Source organism: Echinops telfairi, unplaced genomic scaffold (assembly GCF_000313985.2).
Source record: "Echinops telfairi isolate 266 unplaced genomic scaffold, ASM31398v2 ScPeMD7_4048;HRSCAF=4782, whole genome shotgun sequence".
Classification (NCBI taxonomy): Eukaryota; Metazoa; Chordata; class Mammalia; order Afrosoricida; family Tenrecidae; genus Echinops; species Echinops telfairi.
In genome coordinates, this window is record NW_022107947.1 from 1,978,772 (window position 1) to 2,000,628 (window position 21,857).

General features: G+C 45.7%; 1 protein-coding gene across 3 annotated transcripts in view; it reads right to left on the minus strand.

Annotated features, from left to right (window-relative positions):
• DAPK2 (death associated protein kinase 2) overlaps nucleotides 1-21,857 on the minus strand; it is a 161,123-nt gene that overhangs the window by 13,227 nt on the left and 126,039 nt on the right. For all 3 annotated transcript variants that reach the window (XM_013008216.2, XM_030886927.2, XM_045294962.1), the window contains exons 5-9: nucleotides 14,050-14,179; nucleotides 6,235-6,283; nucleotides 5,460-5,486; nucleotides 1,717-1,869; nucleotides 677-722 (exon numbers count right to left, since the gene is read on the minus strand). In XM_013008216.2, coding sequence (XP_012863670.1) covers nucleotides 677-722; nucleotides 1,717-1,869; nucleotides 5,460-5,486; nucleotides 6,235-6,283; nucleotides 14,050-14,179 — 405 coding nt within the window. The remainder of the gene's footprint in view (nucleotides 1-676; nucleotides 723-1,716; nucleotides 1,870-5,459; nucleotides 5,487-6,234; nucleotides 6,284-14,049; nucleotides 14,180-21,857) is intronic.

Consider the following 21,857-nt stretch of genomic DNA (forward strand, 5'->3'; position numbering starts at 1 on the left):
TAATGAGTAGAGTGAATGGCAAGTCATATGGCGATGTCCCTGAGAGTCCTGCTGCTGGTCAGTCCCCAGGAGGCCGGAATCCTGACTTCCTAACTCAGACCCTCCAAAACGTGCTTTCCCTGCAGGACTCTGAGAAACCCGCAGCTGGGAACTGGATCACAAATCCACTGGGCCCTGGCCCCTAGCCCAGAGGGATGGAATCGCCCTGACAGAGACTGTCTGTGGGGGCCCCTGGGGACCAAGGAAATGACTGGATGATTGGGGTGTCCTCCTCTACTCAGAGCCCTGAAGTCAGAAAGCAAGAAGCCTGGTTTCAAAGTTGGAGTTTTTAACTGCTGCTGAGCTGTCTCTACAACCTGGAGCCCTGGTTTCTGCATGGTGAAGTAACGGTGGATTTCTGTCCTCCCACAAGGAACACTGTATAAGCTGGCCTCCCTCAGAGAATAAAAAGGATGATGACTGAGGTATGTGAAGGTTCCTAAGTCACCCAAATCTCTGAAATACAAGCCTAAAGTAGCAGGAAGCTTTGGATACAAGAGCAGACCCTTGGGCTGACTTCAGTCTGGCTTTCACATCTGTGACGGAGGCCAGTCAGGGTGCCAAGCACAGGCTTCTCAGCAGACCCTGTAGAGCCAGCCGCTGCCAAGCCCACTCGAACCCACCCCCGAGCCCTTACCGTAATCCAGGGGTGCCTGAGAGCCTCTTGAATTGTGAGTCGCTTCCTGAAACAAGGAGCAGAAAACAGTGATGGCCCATGAGGACAGAGTCTGAGAGCAGAGTCTTCAGGGTGAGCTCTTTGCAGTCCTGCATGTTGGCATTCTCTGACCCCCAGATCACTCGCTGCCCTTGGCTGCTCGATCTCCAGGGAGGGGGACTCTACCTGGCATTGTCCCGAGTCTGAAAAGCCAGGGTCCCTCCATAGGAGGAACCCACTTTGGCCCTCTCTGGAGTCTGTGGTACCACAAGGACATGACCTTCTAGAGCAGTGGTTCTCAACCTTCCTAATGCCATGACCTGTTAAGACAGTGCCTCATGTTGCAGTGACCCGCCCCCCAACCATAACATTATTTTCATTGCTACTTTATAACTGGCATTTTGCTACTCTTATGAATCGAGCAACCCAACCCCCAAAGGGGTCGAGACCCACAGGTTGAGAACTGCTGTTCTTGAGTCTGTGAGGAACCTCTCACACACCCCTATCTAGCAACCTGCAATTCTCTGCGCATCTCCTCCAACTCCTAAAGATATAGAGCTCACCTTGGGCCATAAAGAAGGGGTCTGATTGGCAGGGGTAGGATTAATGTGTTTCCCATTTTCCACTGTGCTTGCACTGCCCCCCTGGGCCCACTTCCTCTCCCACTCACTTGAATGGGCTTGAAAAGCCTGTGGATTTACCTTTCTATCACTTAGTATTAGTGTCTTTGTGACAGACTACACAAGGTAATGTACACTAGAGAAATTCAGGCGAGAATGTGCCCCGCCCCGCCCCCACCCCTCCCCCCAACAGACACACATGTGTATGCGCAAGAGTATAGTTATTTGCATTTCAGCAGAAGTCAGACTTGAGAAAATACTGTGAATGCCAAGTCTTGGCCAGTCTCTGCTTCTCAGCACTTGCCCACATCAGACTGCAGTGGGACAGTGGGGCAGAAAACAGCCCACGGCAGAGCAAGCAGACTGACCTTTCCTTGGAGAGGCCTTACTGTGTCCTCTTACCGGGTCTCTTTAACCAGAAGTTTCCGAATGAAGTCCTTGGCCAGCTCACTGGTCTGGCTGAAGAATTCCTCATCGAAGTCGTAACTCACTGCTGTGATATTTGCCAGTGTTTCCTGCTTCGTGTCTCCCAGGAAAGGGGAGGCTCCACTTAGGCTGAGCACACAGAGAGGGAAAGGAGATGAAAACTGGGGGGTTGGGACTGGGGAACCCTGACCTAAGCTGTTGCATGGGGCTAAGAGGCCCCAAGCAACACAGCCGATTTCCTCTGGGCAGCCAATGAACAGCCTATTCAACTGAATCTAACTCAGCACACCGTTGCGGAGAGCCTACTCGTAGCAGACACGAGTGTCTTCAAGGGACTCAAAGGCTAGGGAAGGAAAGAGAGAGACGTAGTTCTCAGTGATCTCCAGAAGATTAAATTGGAATATAATAGAAGGACAAAGGTCTCAGGACACTGGTAAGAGGAGGACCCTGCGTAGGCTTCAGAGGAGGGGTGATGTTTGCCTCAATTGCATCTTTAAGAGCAGAAAGGTTGCCAGCTGTCAGAGAAGGAGATGGAAGGGTACAAGGCAGCAGTTCTCAACCTGTGGGTCCAGACCCCTTTGGGGGTCGAACAACCCTTTCACAGGGGTCGCCCGATTGATAAGAGTAGCAAAATTACAGTTATGAAGTAGCCACGAAAAGTAATTTTAGGGTTGGAGGGTCACCACAACATGAGGCACTGTCACTGCCTTAGGAAGGTTGAGAACCACTGGTCGAAGGTAAGGGAGCAGATTAAGCAAAGCCCCAAAGACAGGGAACCAGCTGGGCCATTAGGGACAGGCAGGGCTGTAAGAGTCCCTCCCAAGGCTTGCCAAGGAAGCCACACAGACAGCGACTTCCAGCTCTACCAACTTCTACCGTGTATTCCAGTTGCCTATACAGATCACTCTCCCTGAACGTCCCGCTGCTCCGGCGTTCCAGTCCCCACCATGCACTCCACGCCTTCATGGATGACATCAACCCAGCAACACGCTCTCGCTAGACATACGGGTCATGTTTGACTCTGCTTTCCCTTTCCTCAGCACATCGAACTGGCCAACACCTTTTGTTGACACAATAACGAAATACCCCTGAACGCCACTCTTATCTCCACTGCCACTTTCTTAGCATCGTGGAAGCCAGGTACACTGGATTAGAAAGGTCTTTCAATCCTGGGATTGAATCCCAGCTCTACTACGCACTAGCTGTGTGACCCTAGATAAGTGACTCAGCTTCTCCGAGTTCCTGTTCCCTCATGTGCAAAGTGGGGAAAACGAAAGTCCTTCTCGCACATGAAGAATGAGAGGGATAATGAGTAAAAAGGTGTTTTGTAAAATCCAGCTCCTTGTAGGAGTTATTATTGTTAGATGGTACTGATGACTAATCATGTTTTTATTGTTATTGTTAGAACACCCAGACATACGCATGCACACACACCACCTACCACTCTCTGTTTTCAATGGGATCACACCTAACTCCTAAGCAAGGCATTTGAGGCCCTTAGATGCTGCTACACACCCCACACACCATACATTTCAGTCATACTTAACATACGCCGGTTTGAATCTCTCTTGTCTAATATCCCACAGCCCTGCAAAACCAGTGGCTCCCTTGTTATGGTGAATGTAATTAATGTCATTGAATTGTACATGTAAAAAAAGTTGCAATGTTTTCTTATATTACATTTCATCACAATTTTAAAATTCAAACATAATTAAGGGCATATATACAGAATGAGTAGCCAGCATTTTCCTCGATGGAGAAATGGAAAACATTTTCTTTGAGAATGGGAACCGTACAAAGATGCCGTTTATCACCACAGTTGCTCCGTATGGTACTGGAAAAACTGGATATCCGTTTGCAGAAAAAGGAGACATGATCTATACTTCACACTATATTCAAAAACTAACTTAGAATGGATCAAAGATCTAAACGTAAAACTTAAGATCATAAGTTCACCGAAGAAAACAGGGACAAACCTGTGGGCCCCAACTTGCGGCCTAAATGGACTATCAAACAGCTTGAAACGCATACAGTTGTTTCCCCGTCTGTATCTCAGAGGCACGTCTGTGCCCCTGCGCCACCTTGACGCCCCATCCTGGGCCCAAGATGGCTGGGTGGATGAGTCTCCCACAGACAGGAGCTTTGACAGCAGAGAAGACGCTGACCAGGACCCGCCCAGGATAGCTTCTCAAGAAAGGTGTGCTGATAGGGATTGTGATAAGAGTTGTATGAGCCCCTAATAAAATGATTAAAAAAAAAAAAGAAAGAAGGCTGTGTTGAATTCAAACTCAGGAAGACTGTGCACCCTGTAGATGCAAGAACACCCTGCTATTTCAACATGTGAACCAGAGTATTGAAGAATCAAGGTTTCAAGAGGCAGCGTCTGAGTTTTCTGGCTCTGATCTGAAAGTACAAGTCAGTGGTTTGCAGCGCGAGTAAGCGTGCGCTCTCTTCTCTTTCCATCAAATTTGGTGGGACCCTTTAAAAAATACTGATGCAAGGCCCCACCTCCAGCAATTATGAATTAATAGAGCTGGGGCGGGGTCTGGGTCATGGCCATGGTAGTCATTAAAGTGCTGACATGTAGTTGAACCATAACCCAGGGCTGGTGAAGCGCCCATCTGTTAGCTGAAAGGTTGGCGGTTTGAATTTGCCAGCTGCTCTGTAGGGGAAAAGACCTGGTCGTGCCTCCTATACAGCTTTCAGCCTAGAAAACCCTGTAAGGCAGTTCTCGCCTATCCTATAGGGTCGTGCTGAGTCACAATCAACTCTATGGCACACTATACCAAGCACTGTGCATCGGGGCTGAGACCCTCTGTCGCAGCTCAGGAGGAGCTTCCCAGGGCAGTCCGGGAGCTGCTGTCAGCATCACAGAGCTGGTTAGTGGCTGCGTCCTGCCAATAGTCCCCATGGTTGAGTGCTGGTGGCCCCGGTCTCTCTGGGCAGTGTGCCAACTCTTTATCACAGTGTGCTATAAAAATATTGTTTTCCACGTGTGCCTTGAGGAGAAAACAGAGAGGAGGCTCTGGTGGGACAAGCAATGACTAAGCAGCTACACACCCGAACCTGTGCTAGGAAATTAGTACAAGCTGGCCCATTTAACCCTCACAACCCGGCAGCAGCGAGGAGTCTGTGATTCCTCTTCTTCTGATGGGGAAAACAGCCCTGGGAGCAGTCACTTGACAAGGCCAGAGAAATGGAAAGTGACAGACTGGTCTGACTCCAGCCCCAGACAGAAAGCAGAGCAAGGCACGAAACCCTGCTGAAGCCTTGTAATTCCCAAGGGCAGAAAGGAGAGACTGGGGGGTGGGGTGGGGGGAGAGCGGGGTGAGGAGAAAAGAGGAGAGAGAACCTGAGACGAGAAGGGACAGGAAAAGAGAGGGAGACAAGGCAGGGCAAGGAGGGCATTTCCGGCTGTCGCAAGGCTTCTGAAGGAAAACAATGCTCTCCCAGTAGAGCTGTCTGGTCACCCATTGGAGGGACATAGCACAGGTTGCAAAGGTGAGGCCCAACACTGCCCTCCCAGCTGGTGTGTGCCCTCAAGTGCAGGGGCAAACGTACAAAGTAGAGCTGAGAGCACTTAGCCTCAAGTGCGCTCTGTGGGTGTCACACAGCTGGCACATGGGGGTTGTTCAGCAAGTCAATCTGTCTGTCTGCCTGTCCCTCTCTCACTCCTCCCAGGTCCCCCAGGTCTAAGGCCCAGGATGAGGGATACTCACAGGATATAGGTGATGACGCCTATGCTCCTACAAAACAAAGGACAGTTAAGTCAGGGGTCGTTAGGCTTCAAGCCCAGCCAGCCCAGCAACAGGTGGTGCTCAGAAGAGCGGTTACTTGCTTCCTCTGCAGTGGCCCCTAGGTGTTCTCTCAAGCCCCATGCCCCTCTCCCACCCCATCTTTGCCAGCAGCCTGGGCAGCATTTGTGGTAATTAAGCCCTGGACACAGAAGCTGAGCCCCAGGCCAGCAGCCTGCTCTTGCTGGCCCTGATTCTGGTGATCTCCTCTCTCCTGACAGAATGAGGACAGTGATAACTACTCATAGCACTGCTGGCAGGACTTGAGAAAGCCAAGCCATGAGGGCGCTCAGTGAACTCTACAGCACTGGAGCCATCTATGCAGGGGACCAGTCATTGCAGTACCCCCAGCCCCAGCAGAGCCCAGAACATAAAAGGCTCAGCGAACAGCTGGTGAGCTGATAAGAGCTGGTATTATGATCACCTTTATCATGGCAGCCCCCCGCCCCCACCCCCCACCCCCCCACCCCCGTCTCCCCTGTGCCTTTGCCTCTGCACTGCTGGCAAAGCTCAGGCCCAATCACTTCTAACTGGTTTCAACTCCAGGCCTGTCTGTTTCTAGCTGCCCAGCTACATGTCCACTTGGCTAAGGCTGCCAGAGGCCCTCAAAGGTGAGTGTAAAGAAAGGTGTTTTCATGGGAACCAAGTCTGAGACCTTCTGCCCTGGGCCACAGGGGCCTGGGTGGACCATGCAACTTACCACATATCAGCCTCCAGCCCCAGGGGCTCGTAGTTCACGATTTCTGGAGCTAAAAGAATCCATATTGAAGAGTCAATAGGAGTGTGAAAATGAGAGGAGATGTTTGTAGGGAACTTTGGGGAATTTGGTGCCGAATGCCTCCATCCCAAGTCCCCACTAAGGGAAATCAGAGCATCGGATAAAAATGTGTGAGGTTGAAGAATTTTGAAGAAAGAAGCTGCTTGTCATCCCACAGAAACCTTTTACCAGCAGACCTTAACTATGAGACGAGGGAGAGTGGGAGCGAAAAAGGAAGACGAGAATGGGAGAGGCACGTGCAAGGGAGATGGGGGCCATTTGCTGCTGGAAACCAGGCAAGTCAGCGCTGGAAGGTTATGGAGCAGAACAGAAGGCAGGACGGGGGATCCACATCTCTGAGTCTGGTGTGGAAGAGTGTCCCTTCCATCTGAGGAGCATGAGGAGATTGTTGGGGCCACTGGGCGGAGGAGCTTGAGATGCACGAGGAACGTCCAGAGGAAGGTGTCTAGAGGGGCAGCGCGACTACTGGGGACTGGACCAGAACTAGCAAAAACTTGCCTTAAGAAGTGCCAGCGTTGGAGTTACCAACCTACAGGTGGAAGCAGGAGCTGTGCACATGCTATGGAAATTAGGAGAGGATGGAAAGTCAAGGAGAAAGGATTCTACCGAGAGAAGCCTGCATGCTACCCAGAGACTACAGCAGACAAGCACTGGAAAATGACTGATTTCACACTTGGTGTAGTGCCCAGAAAGGAGCCCTGGTGGTTACTGATTCCACACTGGATTGCTACCCACAAAACCAACAGTTTGAATCCACCAGCTATGGGAGAAAGATGAAGCTTTCTACTCCTATAAAGACTTAGAGTCTTGGAAACCCACAAGGGCAGTTCTACCCACAAGGGTGGTTCTGATTTGGAACTGACTCAAGAGCAGTGCATTTGGTTTAGGGTTTTTTTCATTGTTGTTGTTTTTTGTTGTTGTTTTTTTTGCGGGGGTGGGGAGGGGTGGGGTGGGGGCAATGCCTAGAAGCAGCCCTGGTGGTGCTGTGGGGATGCTAATCACAAGGTCAGCCTCCAGCTGTGCTTGTTCAAGCCCATAGCCACTCTGCAGGAGAAAGATGAAGCAGCCTGCTCCCATAAGGATTTAGAGTCTCAGAAATCCTACAGAACCATTCGACTCTCTCCTGTATAGGGTCGCTATGAGTCAGGATCAACGTGATGGCAGGGAGTCTTTGGTAGGGTCCAGAAGGAGCTCTGGTAGGCTTGGTGGGTTAAGCACTGTACTGTTAACTCTAATTCAATCTCACAAGTCGTTCCACAAGAGAAAGATGGAGCTGTCTGCTCCTGTAAAGATACCCAGTCTTGGGAACTCTAGGGAGACGTCTACTCTGTCCTATGGAGTCGCTTCTACTGTTCATTGGCTGTTCATCCTTGGTTTTTCATTGTCATTGTCATTTTTTTTTACACAGTGGCCTCTCAGTGGATGTTTTCCCTTTTCTAGTACTGGAACAATATGAATATGATCTTTTCTGTATGTGTCATCTGACGCACATGTGAAAGACTGTCTTTAAGACCTTGATATTCAGAGTGTGGCCTGAGTATAAGGTAGGCACGGAAATCACGAGGAGGCATTTAGAAACTCAGAAACTCTCACAGCAACATGTCCTTGTCGGGATATTCAAACATGTGATCAGTTTATTAGGAATTTAGTTTTGTTATACTGAAGTCATAGTCTAGGACAAATGGGGGGGAGGGGGTCCTTCACCAAAGAGAGTTGTTAAAGCTAGGAGTAGAAATGCTAAATTGTTAGGGTTTACTAATGTTGAATTTTACTTTTTTTTTTAAAGGCATTTGTTTTCGACAGGGATAGTGCAGATTTATGCTCCCCCGAGGGGTAAGACTTCTTTTTGTAGTCACATCCTGATCAATGCTTGGTATTGTTAAAATTTAAATTTAAAATTCTGTCATAGTAGTTATAAAATGCTACCTCACTGTGCTGCTCATTTGTATTTCCCCAGTTTCTAATGAGGTTAAGCATCTTTTCATATGATCATTGATGACGAAGGTTGCCTCTATTATAACAGACCTGGTCATGTTTTATTTCCATTTCCCTATTGGGCTGGGTGGGTTTTCTTTTCTTTCTTTTAAAACTCGGTTTGTAGTCATTCTTTAGCTATTCTGTATTTTAAATCCTTTGTTGGTTATACATATACAAGTTCTCCACGATTTTGAATGATCTTTTATTTTCATTGTGGTTGTTTGGTAAATTTGGCTACATGGATATTGAGAACAGCTGAATGTAAAAACAACAACAACAAATCTTTTCTCAGGTGGTTAGCATTTTGAAGCTTTATTTAAGAAATCCCTACATAGCTTGAGATCATTAAGATATTCCCCTTTGTTTTAATTTAAACATTGTTAAGTTTTTGTCTTTCACATTTAAGTCTTTCCATCTGGAAATATCTGGGTGTATGGAAGAAACAGGAATATATTTCATTTTTTCATATAAATGTCGAGTTATCCCAGCATCATTTATTGAATAATTTGTCCTTTCCTAAGTGGTGTGCAGTGTCACATCCTCTTAATATCTGATTCCTATAATATGCACAGATTTGTTTTGCACCTCTAGTTCACTAGTTTAATATTCTCATTGTAATTTTACAAGAAATAATGATTAACTGGTAGAGCAGGTTCCCTACCTTATTCTTCAAGAGGTAGGGAACTATTCTAGGACCTTTGTTATTCCATATATTTATTTTACAGTCAACTCAGTGAAGTCCTAAAGAAGCTAAGATAGAGTTTTGATTGAAATTGCTTTGTAGTGTAGCGAGCTACACCTTTGGCTGCTAACCTCAAGGTCAAGCTCACCAGTCATTGTGCAGGAGATTCTTCTGCTCCCACAACCTCAGAAATGCACAAGGGCAGGTCTACTCTGTCTTCTAGAGCCACTATGAGTCAGAATTGATGAGATGGCAATGAGTTTGATTTTGATTTGATTCTACAGTGCAACTGTAGAGAACTGAAGGAGTATTCCCCTCCATGAACATGACTGTCTCTCCATTTTATCAGATCTTCTCTCGTATCTGTCAACAGTTTTATCATACAGGTGGAACAGATTTTCTTTTTAGATTTGGTCTTTGGTGCCTTTTTATTTCGATCAGTTGGGTTTAAATGTAATTCACATGCCATAAAATCCACTCACTTTAAACGGACAGTTCAGTGAATTTTAGTTTTATTTGCCAAGTTGAACCACTGTCACCACAATCAAACTTTAGAACATTTTAATCACTCTAAAAAGAAACCCTGAAGCATCATCTTTCTTATTTTATTGTTAACAAGCCTTTTAAAATTTATTATCATTATTATTATTGTTGGAGTAGAAATTGTTGCTTTTTTGTTGGCCACTAGGCCAATACCTCATTAAATATATATTATATGCCATATATATAAATATGATCATTGTGTCTATAATTTAAAATTTTTCTTTGTAGGAAATTATTTCCTTTGCAAACAATTACAGAGTTGTTCTGTCCTTTGAATTGTTTGTTACTTCTATTTAGATTTATTTTCTCATGGGAACCTCCAGTGCAATGTTGATAGCAAGCCACATGGTTTTGTTTCAGATTTTAAATAGATTGCTCTTAACGTTTTGTTCTTACAAATAATGTTTTCTGTTGGTTTTGGGTGGATACTTTTTACTAAGTTATGAAAGTTTCTTTTAATGTGTAGAAAAATTTTAAATTAAAAAATATGTACATCCAATCAAGTATTCCTTTGCTCTTTTAATCTGCTTCTTGGTCAATTACTTTATCCACTGTCTAATGTAAAGACACTCTTACAAGGATGGGGTATATTCAGCTTGGTGATGATTTATTACTATTTGTTCTGTTCTCTCTTTGTACACAATGAATTACCCAAAAGGAAGCATCCAATATGTTAAGGCCTGGACCAACCCAATCAGGAAGGGCACAGTCCTCATCTCTCAATGAGAAAGACATGGGAAAGCATTTGTGTTCATCTCAGACCCACCACACCTCTCTCTACACCACTGAATTGAGTTCACTAATAATGGTTTAGAATTTTTGCATATTTGTTCATAAGTGACATTGGCTTATAAATTATACTTTCTTGTACTATTCCTGGATGTTTTGCATATCAAAGTTGTATTGTTCTCACATAGTTATCTGGAGGATGTTCCTTTTTAAATACTTTCTGTAAGAGAAAATAATATTGATAAAATACTTTAAGTAGCCCAGTACCAGAAAACTAATATAACATTAAAATAATCTTAGCGTTTTCAGAATTTGCCTGTAAAATTATTTGGGTCTGAGTTTTTCTTTATGGGACTATTGTCAACTATTGAAATAATTAATGACTCTTCTTGATATGGTACTGACAAGTTATAGAAATCTGTCCTTTAAATTTTGCCCTAAATTTTAAAATTCTTTTGCATGAAATTAGACAAGGTATTCTATTATATTTATAATTTCTGCTCTATTAGTACTTATGCTTCTGTTTTTTATTCCTGATTCTTTTTATGTGCCTACCTCACTCCCTATTCACTATCATAAGAGATTTACTATTATATATGTCTGTATGTATTTATTCATGTTTTTTTTTGTTTTTTCTAATAAAATCAACTCTTGATTTGGTTGATCCTTTCTATTGTATCCTAGTACAATTTCAGTTTCTGCTGTTGGCAAGTCACACATGTTCTACTTTCTTTGGACTTATTCGAGTGTTCTTTTTCTGATTTCTTAAATTGGATGCTTACTTAGTTCATTAATTTTAAGGCTTTCTTCTTTCCCAATGAAATCACTAAGGTCATAAATTTTCTTTTAAATAATACTTTTGCTACATTTTTGTTGTTGTTGTTTTTAAATCATTTTATCAGGGACTCATACAACTCTACCACAATTCATACATTCATCAATTGTGCAAAGCACATTATTCTAAGTGTTGTTTATGTTATGTTTTACTTTCTGTTATGATTTTTCCAATATTATTTAGAAGTCTGTTTTCTAATGTCCAAGTGTATACAGGTTATGTAATTTTTCACATTTTCGTCATAAATATGGTTGGTATGACATTAATTTCTTGAAGTTCATTGAGATTTCCTTTATAAGAAGTACAAGGTTGATTATGTAAATGTTAATGTCATTAAAGGAAATTTGTTAACTGTGTTCTTTAATGTTTTAATTTTACTAACTTTTGCTGCTTGGTTTATTATAACTAAAATAAGTGTGTTTAAATTTTTCACTATAATGGCCAATTTTTCAATTCCTCCCTATAATTCAACTCATTTTGGTTTTATTGTTTTTTGGGTTTTTTTTTCGTTATTTCATTAGGTACAACTACATTTAGAACTACAACTTCTTGATGAACTATCCTTACATACATACACTATTTATCCTTAAAAATGATTTTTGCTTTAAAATCTAATTTTTCTATTCATATGCCTATCTCAGCATTCTTTTAGTTAATAATCGCCTGTGTATGTATTTTTCCCCACTCTGTCACAATCATTGCATATTCTTACATTTTAGGGATCCATATACATATTACCTGCTGTTGTCAAGTCAATTCTGATTCATTGTAACCCTGTGTGTGTTAGAATAGAACTACACTCCATTGGATGTTCAATGGTTATAATCTTACAGAATTCGGTGGCCAGACCTTTCTTTAGCAGTGCCACTGGGTGGATTCAAACCTCCAACTTTTGGGTTTGAGTCAAGCACAAACTACTTGTGTCACCTAGGGAACCTTGTCTGCACACGTCATAGGTTTCCAAACTTATTTGGTCTAGTGCCTCCCCCTTCAGAAAAAAATAATTGCATTGCACCTCCCTGGCAATTTAAAATGTTGTCAATATAGCCCATAATCCAGAATCAAGTGTAGGTATCTGCTTTTACAGTCCCCCTGGATGGTTCCAGCACCCATCAGGGTGAATTATCACCTATTCGGGGACAACAGTGGTATCCATGTTTTAAAATCCAGAGTACCATCACTACTTAACTACAATATGTAGTCCACTGGTATCTCTTCTCATTATATATGCATGGTATACAAGAGAAAGCTGAAACTATCTGCCCCCATAAAGACTTAGAAAGTCTAAGGAGAATTTCCTAGGGTTGTTACACACCCCTCCTTCCCCCACACTATCTCAAGTTTTTGTTTTTTAATTAATGTCCTTCCTGTTTTCCCCCAACTTCTATATATCTAATGGTTACTCTTAAAATATACTGCAGATATCGAACACGTTCTAACATAAACCAAATTTTCATCCTCTCCTAACAATTCAAGAACCTTGAACACTAATGTTAACTGCTTGCTACTATCTAACTTCACTGTCTTTGGGTTTTCAGCTCTGTCTTTTTAACCACAAGGAGTGCTGGTTGCACAGTGGTTAGGCACTGCCTGCACGTTGTAAAGTCAACATTTCAAACCCACCAGCCACTCTGAGGAAGAACGATGTGGCCATCTGCGTTTGTAACGATTACAGTGTGGGAAACCCTCTGGGGTTGTCTACTCTATCCTATTACAGTGTGGGAAACCCTATGGGGCCGTCTACTCTATTTGGTGGTCACTGTAAATCAGAATTAACTTGATGGCAACAGATTTGCTTTTGGTTTTTTACATTTCTATTGAAAAGGATGATAAAAGAAGGAAACACGTTTTTAATACTTTTCCTTCTTCATCATCATCCTTTTAGATATAAATGTTTGTACTTGCCTAAAGTTTCTTGAAGAAGCCCTGGTGGTGTTGTGGGAGCAGAGCTGGGCTGCTAGCCACAAGATCAGCAGTTTAAAACTGAGAAAGATGAGGTGCTCTATTCCCATAAAGATTGATAGCCTCGGAAACCCACAGGGGCAGCTCTATGCTCTACAGGGTCACTATGAGTTGGCATTGACAATGGCAAGGAGTTTGGTTTGGGTTTGCTTTTAGTTTATTTCTTTGCTCACTCTTATTTCTTTCATTGCCTTCTGAGGTCATTGTCCTTAATCTAGGAATCCGTATTTTACACGTTCTGTTAAAGTCTGTTAGTGGTGAACTATGATTTACTGATTTGTTGTTTATTGTGGTGCTTTGTTTTTCTCTCAGTCTAGAAATATAAATTTCCTGGGTACACAAATTCATTTGCCGGGTTTGGAGGAGACCACACCCTCCCTTCATCCTCCAGACCAGCAGTTCTCAACCTGTAGGTCACGACCCCTTTGGGGGTCCGAATGACCCTTTCACAGGGATCACCTGATTCATAACAGTAGCAAAATTATAGTTATGAAGTAACAACAAAAATAATTTTATGGTGGGGGGGGTCACCACAATATGAGGAACTGTATTAAAGGTTTGCAGCATTAGGAAGGTTGAGAACCACTGCTCTAGACCTTTCCAACTCTCCAACATGTGTGGGTGGATCTGGAAGATGACCTCTTTTTTCCATTCCAGGAAAGCAGAGAAGATTGAATTTATTTGTGGGAGGTAAGTGCAGATCTTCAAAGTCAGCTCATCTAAGAGCAGCACGTGGGGCCAGATGAGAAATTACTTCTGCAGAGGCCTCTCGGCCCCACCTGGCCACCATGCAGCCTTGTGGGCCCTGAAGTTAGCCCCTGACTCCTCACCCTAAAACTAGTACGGAATTTCATCCTCCTCACATCCTTGCCTAGAGGTTGCTCTAGAGGATCCAAGGCATCATCTCTTAGCCCAGAGGCCACACCCCCAGACCTAGGGTCTGTTCCTAGGAGTTCTTGAACTTAGGATCCCAGAGTCCCACTGGGAGACAAATAGACCTAAAGCTCACCAACAAATTCTGGCGTCCCAAAGATGTTCTTGAACTCAACTCCATCTTCGATTTCATGAGCCAGGCCAAAGTCAATCAGCTTGATATGTGGAATGGGAATATTCTTGTCCAACAACATGATGTTTTCTGGCTGGAGGAGAAAAACGAGAAGGAAAGAAGAAAAAGCAGAAGAGATGGTGATTAAAGCACTGCCTTGTGTTTCTCCTTTGAGGCTTGGGGTGGGGTGGTATTCTTTTCAGGTGACTAAAACCAAGTCTACGCTCTTTGTTCCTGTGTCTTCAGTCCCCCTGCGAACTCAAAAGCAGGCAGAGTGCCACGGACAGGTGAGGCCTGGGCTTTACTAAGCCTGCTGCTGACAGAAGGGCAGGCTTAGCTTTAGTTCTCTTTCTGAAGGGCCGAACTATTTACTGCAGTGCCTCTGATTTCCCATCTGTCAAATGGGCCCAAGGAGATACTTGGAGCATTTCCTATAAATAAAACCACTCTATTTTCTGAGGTTGAGGGAAACATGCAGTCTCCCAGGGTATGACTCTTGCCCCTGAGTAGTATATCCTGGGTTTGGAGTCTGAAGGCCCCTTATTAACTCTTAAGCTAGACCTCAGGTAAGTGTACTAGAAACAGGAGTTATGCAGCTTGGTGAGGTTTGCCCCTTTTGACCTTGTTCTTCCTGATCACCTCTGCCCCTTGCTAGTTGACTTCCTGTTGAAAACACTTCCCTGCTCTCAACTAACTGTATGGCCCACACTTCTCGTTTAATTAATTCGACCCGCAATAGGATACAGAGAAAATGCATTTGATTTCCAGGGTAAATAATAGCTTCCCAGGCTATTTGCAGTCCAGAAAATAGCTCTGACATAATAATGTGGGAGTGTGCTGAAGGAAAGCCTGCTTGGGTGCGAACCCAGGGATCTGGGCCCCATGCTTCTCTCTCCCATACCCCTGCTCCAAGTGGGAGGTAGGTGAGCAGGTCTCTCAACTATACTCGTTTCCCTCCTCCTCCTTCCCAATCGCCTTTGAAAATTGAATGTCCTGAAGACATGCATCTACAGAAAAAACGCATGATGCTGTTCCTAAGGTTGAAGTAAATCTGCAGTCTCTCACTGTGTGTATGACTCTTACCCTGAGGCAGTACAACCTTGGTCTGGACTCTGAAGGTCCTTATTAAGCTCTTAAGTGAATTCTGTCTCAAACAGTGAGAATTTTGGGTGACAAGAAACTTAGGCACCACCCATTGATAGCATTTTACACCCTCTATCTTGGCTATAATCAAAAGACAGTTAATAACCAGTGCTGGCAAGGATGTGGCAACTGGACAGCAACTGGAACGTGTTGCTGGTGGTACTGTAAACTGGTGCAGCTACTGTGGAAAACAGGGCGCAATGCCTCAAAGGGTTAAGCATGGAGTTAGCATATGATCCAACAATTCCCCTCCATTTCCTCAAGAGGAATGAAAACATCTATTCACACAAAACCTTGTACACAAATGTTCATAGCAGTATTACTCATAATAACCCCAAAGTGGAAACAACTCCAATGCCCATGACTAGTGAATAAATAAGCACAGTGTGGTCGATAGAATAGACAAGGAATGCCATGTTCTTATGGATGAGTGCTGTAAACCTCATGCTAACTGAAAGAAATTGGTCACAACAGGCCACAAACTGTACGATCCCATTCACATGCAAAAACCCAGGACAGACAAACCTGCAGCAGGGACAGTGGCTCTGAGGTTGCCTAGGGCCAGGAGCTCAGAAGGTGAGAGAATGACTGCTAAGGAGTACAGAGCTTCTTTGAGGGATAGTGAAAATGTTCCTACCCTGATGGTAGTGTTGTTTGCACAGTTCTGTAAATCAATCACTTTAATAAGGTGATTATGATATGTGGCTAACATAGATCTCAAGAATGTCTAAAAATTAAACAAATGTTTTAAAAAGTTGAATGTCCTTGTTTCTCAAAGGGTTGAAGTTTCCCACCTCTGTGCCTTGACTTGCATTTGCTCTCCCTAGAATGCAAATCCTGTTGTTTGTTGTTAGCCGCTATGTGTCAGTCTAACTCAACCCACCGTGTCCCTGAGGACTTTCTTTTTCAACACCCCTGAACACCCACCCTCGCACACATATACACAAGTTCCTTTGCATTTAGTTGAGTCTGTCTTGTTGTGCCATTTGTCCAGCAGACCTCTGCGGAGTTGGTCCCAGCTCCCTGCCGGAGCCTGCATTAGACAAAGGCTTCGGGCCTTGGGTCTTTGCATCTTGGCCCCACTGCAGTGGTGAACTCAAGAGCCGACACCAAGGTTTCGATGGACTGATGTTGAATCTGGGCTGGAGACTAGCCTTAGTCTCCGCCCCACCGATCCCAAATTTCCCGGTTCCCTGAAGTCTCTGTGACCTCAGGTCACAGCAGCTGGAAACTTTCACTCACTAAGGCATTTCCTTTTGCATGTTTTGTTTGTTTATTCTTCTTCCTCTCTGGAGAGTCTCTCAACCTTATTTTAAAAACGTGTCAAAGTCCTTTCTTAAGGCAGAGGTGATCCTTAGGCGTCACTTTCAGAGGTGAAGCGGGGAGGTGAGGAGAGAGGACCAAGGCAGGGGCTAGCTCTGGTTCCTTTGACCAAGTCTCCTGGTGGCTAGCCGCCCATGGACCCCAACTGCCCCCAGACAATGAGCTAGACCTGCCTGCCCTTAGCTTCCCCCTCTGGCAGTTAACTTCTCCCTCCAATCCACATACCTCCCTCAGGCCCCGCTGGGGCTTCTGCCTGGAAGACCAGGATATGAGTCTTCCTGAACACCAAAGTATGCCCAGGACTCAGGCTGCCACCACAGATCACGGAGTCCTGAGCCCCTCTCTGCCTTGGCTAAAGGCAGTCTATCAGGATCTTTAGGGCCCTACAGGGAAGGCAACCAAGGTGGGTTGGGCTAAAGGAGGGTGGGGCCAGGAGTTTGTAGCTGGGAGGAAGAGATCTTGTCCCTATCTTCCAATGCACATACTGGGCCACTGGGCCCGGAGGCACCTGTGGGCTTCATTTAGTCCTGAGACCATGGCCAGGACTCCGTTGTCTATCCCTGGACCTATCCCCAAGATGGAAACAGACAGAACCCTGTCATCGGGGCTCCTTGACACCAAATGGTACTTCCTGCTTTCTTCACAAGCCACCAAGATCTTGCCCAGATGCTCAGTGGTTGACCAGGCGATTCAGACCCCATGTCTGCAGCTTGCTTCTCACGATGCCCACCTCCACCAACAGCCTGACAATACATACCCAGGAGGTAAAGCGGGAACAAACAGCTGCCACTTTTTACCAAGCCAAGAAGCACACTAGTGCCCTGTGCAGGCCTCGCAGCCACACTGGCTACTACTGTTTCCATCTCAGCATCACAGAGGAGGAACCGTAGCCCCAGATTTGCCCAAGGCCCAACAGCTCTTAAGCAAAGTCAAGGTGGACTCTCAGGGTGGTCCCGCCTGTGTCACCACCATCGCATTACCCAGTCTAGGTAAGCACCTTCGATGGAGCCCCAAGCCTCAAGAGAAGGCTTGCTGCCCTAGCCTAATATCTAAGCCATTTGAATCTGTGTGCCAGCTGCCCCAAGACACCTTTCCAGCTCACTGTCCATTGCCTGCCCTACACCCTCTGGGGACAGGGATTTCCATTTTCCAAATGATACACTCCATTCTTTGCTTGACTGCTCCTTCCCTTTTGAAAAACCTCCCCTGGTCCTTTCAAAGTCCACTGCCAGCTCCTCCTCCTCTAAGTGTCCTTTACTCCCTTATTCTTCCGTGAAACTTTCTCTGACCTTGTGCTCCAAGCCCCTGGGCGCTGACACGGCTCAGAGCTGGTTCTAGGGTGCTTCTCACATTGTGACACAGCTTTCCTGAGCACATGGTGGCCTTCTCGGGGAAACTCCGATGTTACGGGCTGGTTTTAAGCTACCAGGAATCCCATGTGGTATCCTGCATGCTGCATTTTGTGTGAGAATGAACTGGAAAAAACCGGGAAGTCCCTTCCCTTGAACCTGTGTACCTTCCTCTTCCACCCCAGGAGGCCTCCCACCACCTGCTGCTAGGAGCTCCAGAGCGCTGCAACAGGGAGCTCTGGAGGGAGAAGGGATTAAGGAAGGCGCTGGCAGGGTAGCTTGAGATTCCAGCAAAACAGCAGCTCCCCATGGGTTCTGTCCAAGGTTCTCTGCTCTCCCCCTCCCCACTTAGGGCAGGGTATTGAAAAAGAACCCAGGCCCCGGTCCTCATAAATTCCACTTCTAGGCTGTGTGTGCTTAAACGACCACTTCCTCTCTCTGGGCCTTAGCCACCCCCACCCCCCGCCCCACCCCCCTTGGCTATAAAATAGACACTGGGCAAGACCCAAAGCCCTTTTGAGCTCTATACCCCACTACTGAAGAGTCGATTCTGACTCATAGCAATAGTGTGGGACAAAGTAGGCCTGCCACTGTGACAGCCCTAGGGTTTTCCGTGCTGTACATCTTTATGGGAGCAGATAGCCTCACCCCTCTCCCATGTAGTAGTTGGTGGATTCAAGTTGTCAGCCTTCCAGTTAGCAATTCAAGGCTTAACTCAATGTTGTAGGCGCTGCGATTTTAAGGCAGTCCAACCTCCCACATTAGCTGGTCAAATTTCCACTGCTCTGGACTCCAAGACAGGATGTGCAGACACTCAGGCCCCCTGTCCCAGCTCAGGAAGGAAGGACAAGGCTGCTGGCCACAGGTGGCTGGGGTTCCAGCCAGACTGCTCTCTGGGGTTGTACGAGCCTGTGCGCACTCCTTGATTTCCTTCAGCCAAATAATTCACCCAAGCCACTGACGTTACCTTAAAGCATTGCTCCCTGCTCCATGGCTGCAGCGAGAGATCTGATGGCCTGATGGCCAGGGAGAGGGATCACATTCCCATAGTGCTGCCACTCCCCAGGCCAGACCTCTCGGAGCTGTGGGACTGTGTACAGCCTGTCAACCAAAATCACCCAGGAGACCACCAGCATCAGGCTCTCCTGGACCTGGCCAGAGGTGTCTGCTGTGATGCCAACAGGAAGCTGGTCCTCCAGTCAGGACCTGTGTTGACGGATGATCCCCATGGACTGGATATAGCATGTGGGAAGTGCCTGTAGGCTGAGAGTGTCCTCAGGGGGATCATGTAAGAAAGTACCCATGGCAAGGCTTAGAATCAGGCAGACAGGCAGGCCAGGTTCAAATCCCAGTCTTGCCACTGAGATCTAGGCAAGGTCAGTGGGCCTCTTAAGGCAGGGTTTCTCATTTGGAGTAGGGGGACATTTACTGTGGCACGGGGTTATTCTGTAGATTCGGAGAAATGATGCATGTAAAGCGTGGTACCCGGAGAGATTTGAGAAAAGGGCAGCTATGTTTGTTTGCTCTTTTCAGGGACGTTGGCACTGACACACTGCCCAAGGTCACTGGGCAGTGAGCTGAGCTAACTCTTCAACTTGAGACTGCAGACTCTGGCCCAGTGCTTTCTCCCATATTCCCTGTTGCTGGGTGAGGCTATTCAGCGTAACAGGGGCCCCATAAAGTCTGTGGTATGGGGACGAGGAAGCTGTTTGTGAATCTCTATCCGAAATGTCAAAGGTAGTCTCAGATTATTCTACTCGGGCTGTGCAGGGCGACTTGAGAAAGCCAGGCTGCTCCTTGTCAGGCCTCTGTGGGCCAGTGTCCAGGAGGCTGTGCTTCCACCTCCTCCTAGGGCACTATGGGTGAGGCCATAGCCAGCTCTCCCCACAAGTCTCTGGGGCTGCCCATGTCCCACCTGTCTCCATCTGGCATTCAAGGCCCTCCTGCTTCTCTATTACTACCTCTTGCCACCTCCACAGAAGTCAAAATCAGCTAGTGCCCGGGAACCCAGGGTTTGGAAACCAGCACTAAAAAGGCCCTGTTATTAGACACACAGATTTGTATCCTAGTGGTGCTCCATGCTAGCTGTTGCCCTTGGCAGCCTCCTGCCTCTGAGCCTTAGGCCATTCAAGTCCCATGAGGAAAACAAGACTATTAATACCAGAAAGGGTGGAGGAGGCAAACTTCAGCCCTAGGCAACATCCTCCTTTCTAAAAAAAAAAAAAACCAGATAGACCCTCTTGTAGAGATTATTGTGTGAACAGAGCTAGTAAACAGATGCAAAGCACTTAAAGCAGAGTATATGCACAGTAATGCTTAGCAATGTTGGTTCCCATCCTTATGACAACACCAGTGCTCCCACCACCACCTCCACCATGAGCTGGTACAGAAATTACCCTGTGGCAAGACGCTTTCCCCTTCAGCGTCACTGAGAAGCAGGGCATGCTGGCACTGGTGCTTACTGGCTTGGAAATCCAATGATTAAATTTGCAGAAAATCTGTGGTTCATTTGTTAAACAGGGCTATTATTTAAAATTACATTGAGGCTGTCAAGGAGCTCATTTTACACAGCCCCATACTCAAGACTCACAGAAGCAGGCGTGAATAAATCAAAGGACACACTGCACTGGGGAAATCGGCTGCATAAGGTCTCGTCAAAGTGTTAAAGAGCCAAGATGTCACTTTGGAGATAAGGGATGCTTGGCCTAAGCACTATATTATCTCTGATCACCTTAAATGTATGTGAAAGCTTGACAGTGAATAAATCAGAGGAGAATCGATGCATTTGAATTATGATGTTATTAAAATATATATTGAAATTCCAATGGGCTGTGAGAAGAACGAATTAATCTGTCTTGGGAGTACAGCCAGAATGCTCCTTAGAAGTGAGGACTTCATCTTTGGACAGGTTGTCAGGAGGCCAGTTCCTAGAGCAGGCCATCATGCTTTAGCTAGGTAGAGGGTCAGCTAAAAGGAGGAAGACCCTCAGCAAGAGGGACTGGCACCGTGGCTGTACCACGGGCTCACTCCAGATCGGCAGTGTGTTGCTGTGCTGCCCACAAGATGGAACCAGTGTGGGGACCCGAACAACAACTTTTTAATGAACGGAGCCCGACTGGAGCTGCAGGGTAAGCATCGGGCTGCTGACTGTGGGGTTGGCGGTTCAAAAGATTTCTTTGCTTCCACAAAGATTTATAGTTTCAGAAACCAAGGAGCAATTCCACGCTGTTCTGTAAGGTCCCTAAGAGTCAGAATAGACTTGATTGTAGTAGGTTTGGATTTTTGGATATTTAAATAAATCACATTAAAGGCAAAAGTAACAAATATTTAAAACTCGCCACTTGCTTTTTCTTTTACAGTTATCTGTGCTCTTAAAATTGAATATGTAACGGTGTGTGCACACTGAGGCGACGCTGTATCATGGCGTGCTGCTGCACGGCTCTTCCCGTCTCTGCAGTCAGAGATTTCAGGCTGGTAGCTGGACATCAGCTGACAGTCTAATCCAGGCTTGGCTGTATTGTTTTCCTGATTTTAGACTTCAGAAAGTCACACGGAGAGGATGCTATTAATACGATGAAACTTCAGTGGGTGTCAGGAATGCAGCCTTTACTTTGTGAAGAGTACTGAACATTGGGAAGTCGTCTTCCAGGATTCAAAACAATCATCCGACTTAGCTGGCACTTGCGCCACTGGTGAAGGAGTAAAATCCCAACAGTCCTTTTGTTTGTTTCTTTTTCCTCTTACTTGTTAACCTCAACAGAAATATCTGCCAACATTCCTGTCAGAACCACAACTGCATCCATAGGTTGGCTACCATTATGAGAGTCTGGCAAAACCAAGGACACGTTCTGTGAAAATTAGCACTGTGGAAGAGGTAGTTTATTGTGCCCACCAGGCCGATAAGCACATGTGGGGTTAAGTGAAGGGCCAAGGGATAAATGGCTCGGTGAGCCTCAC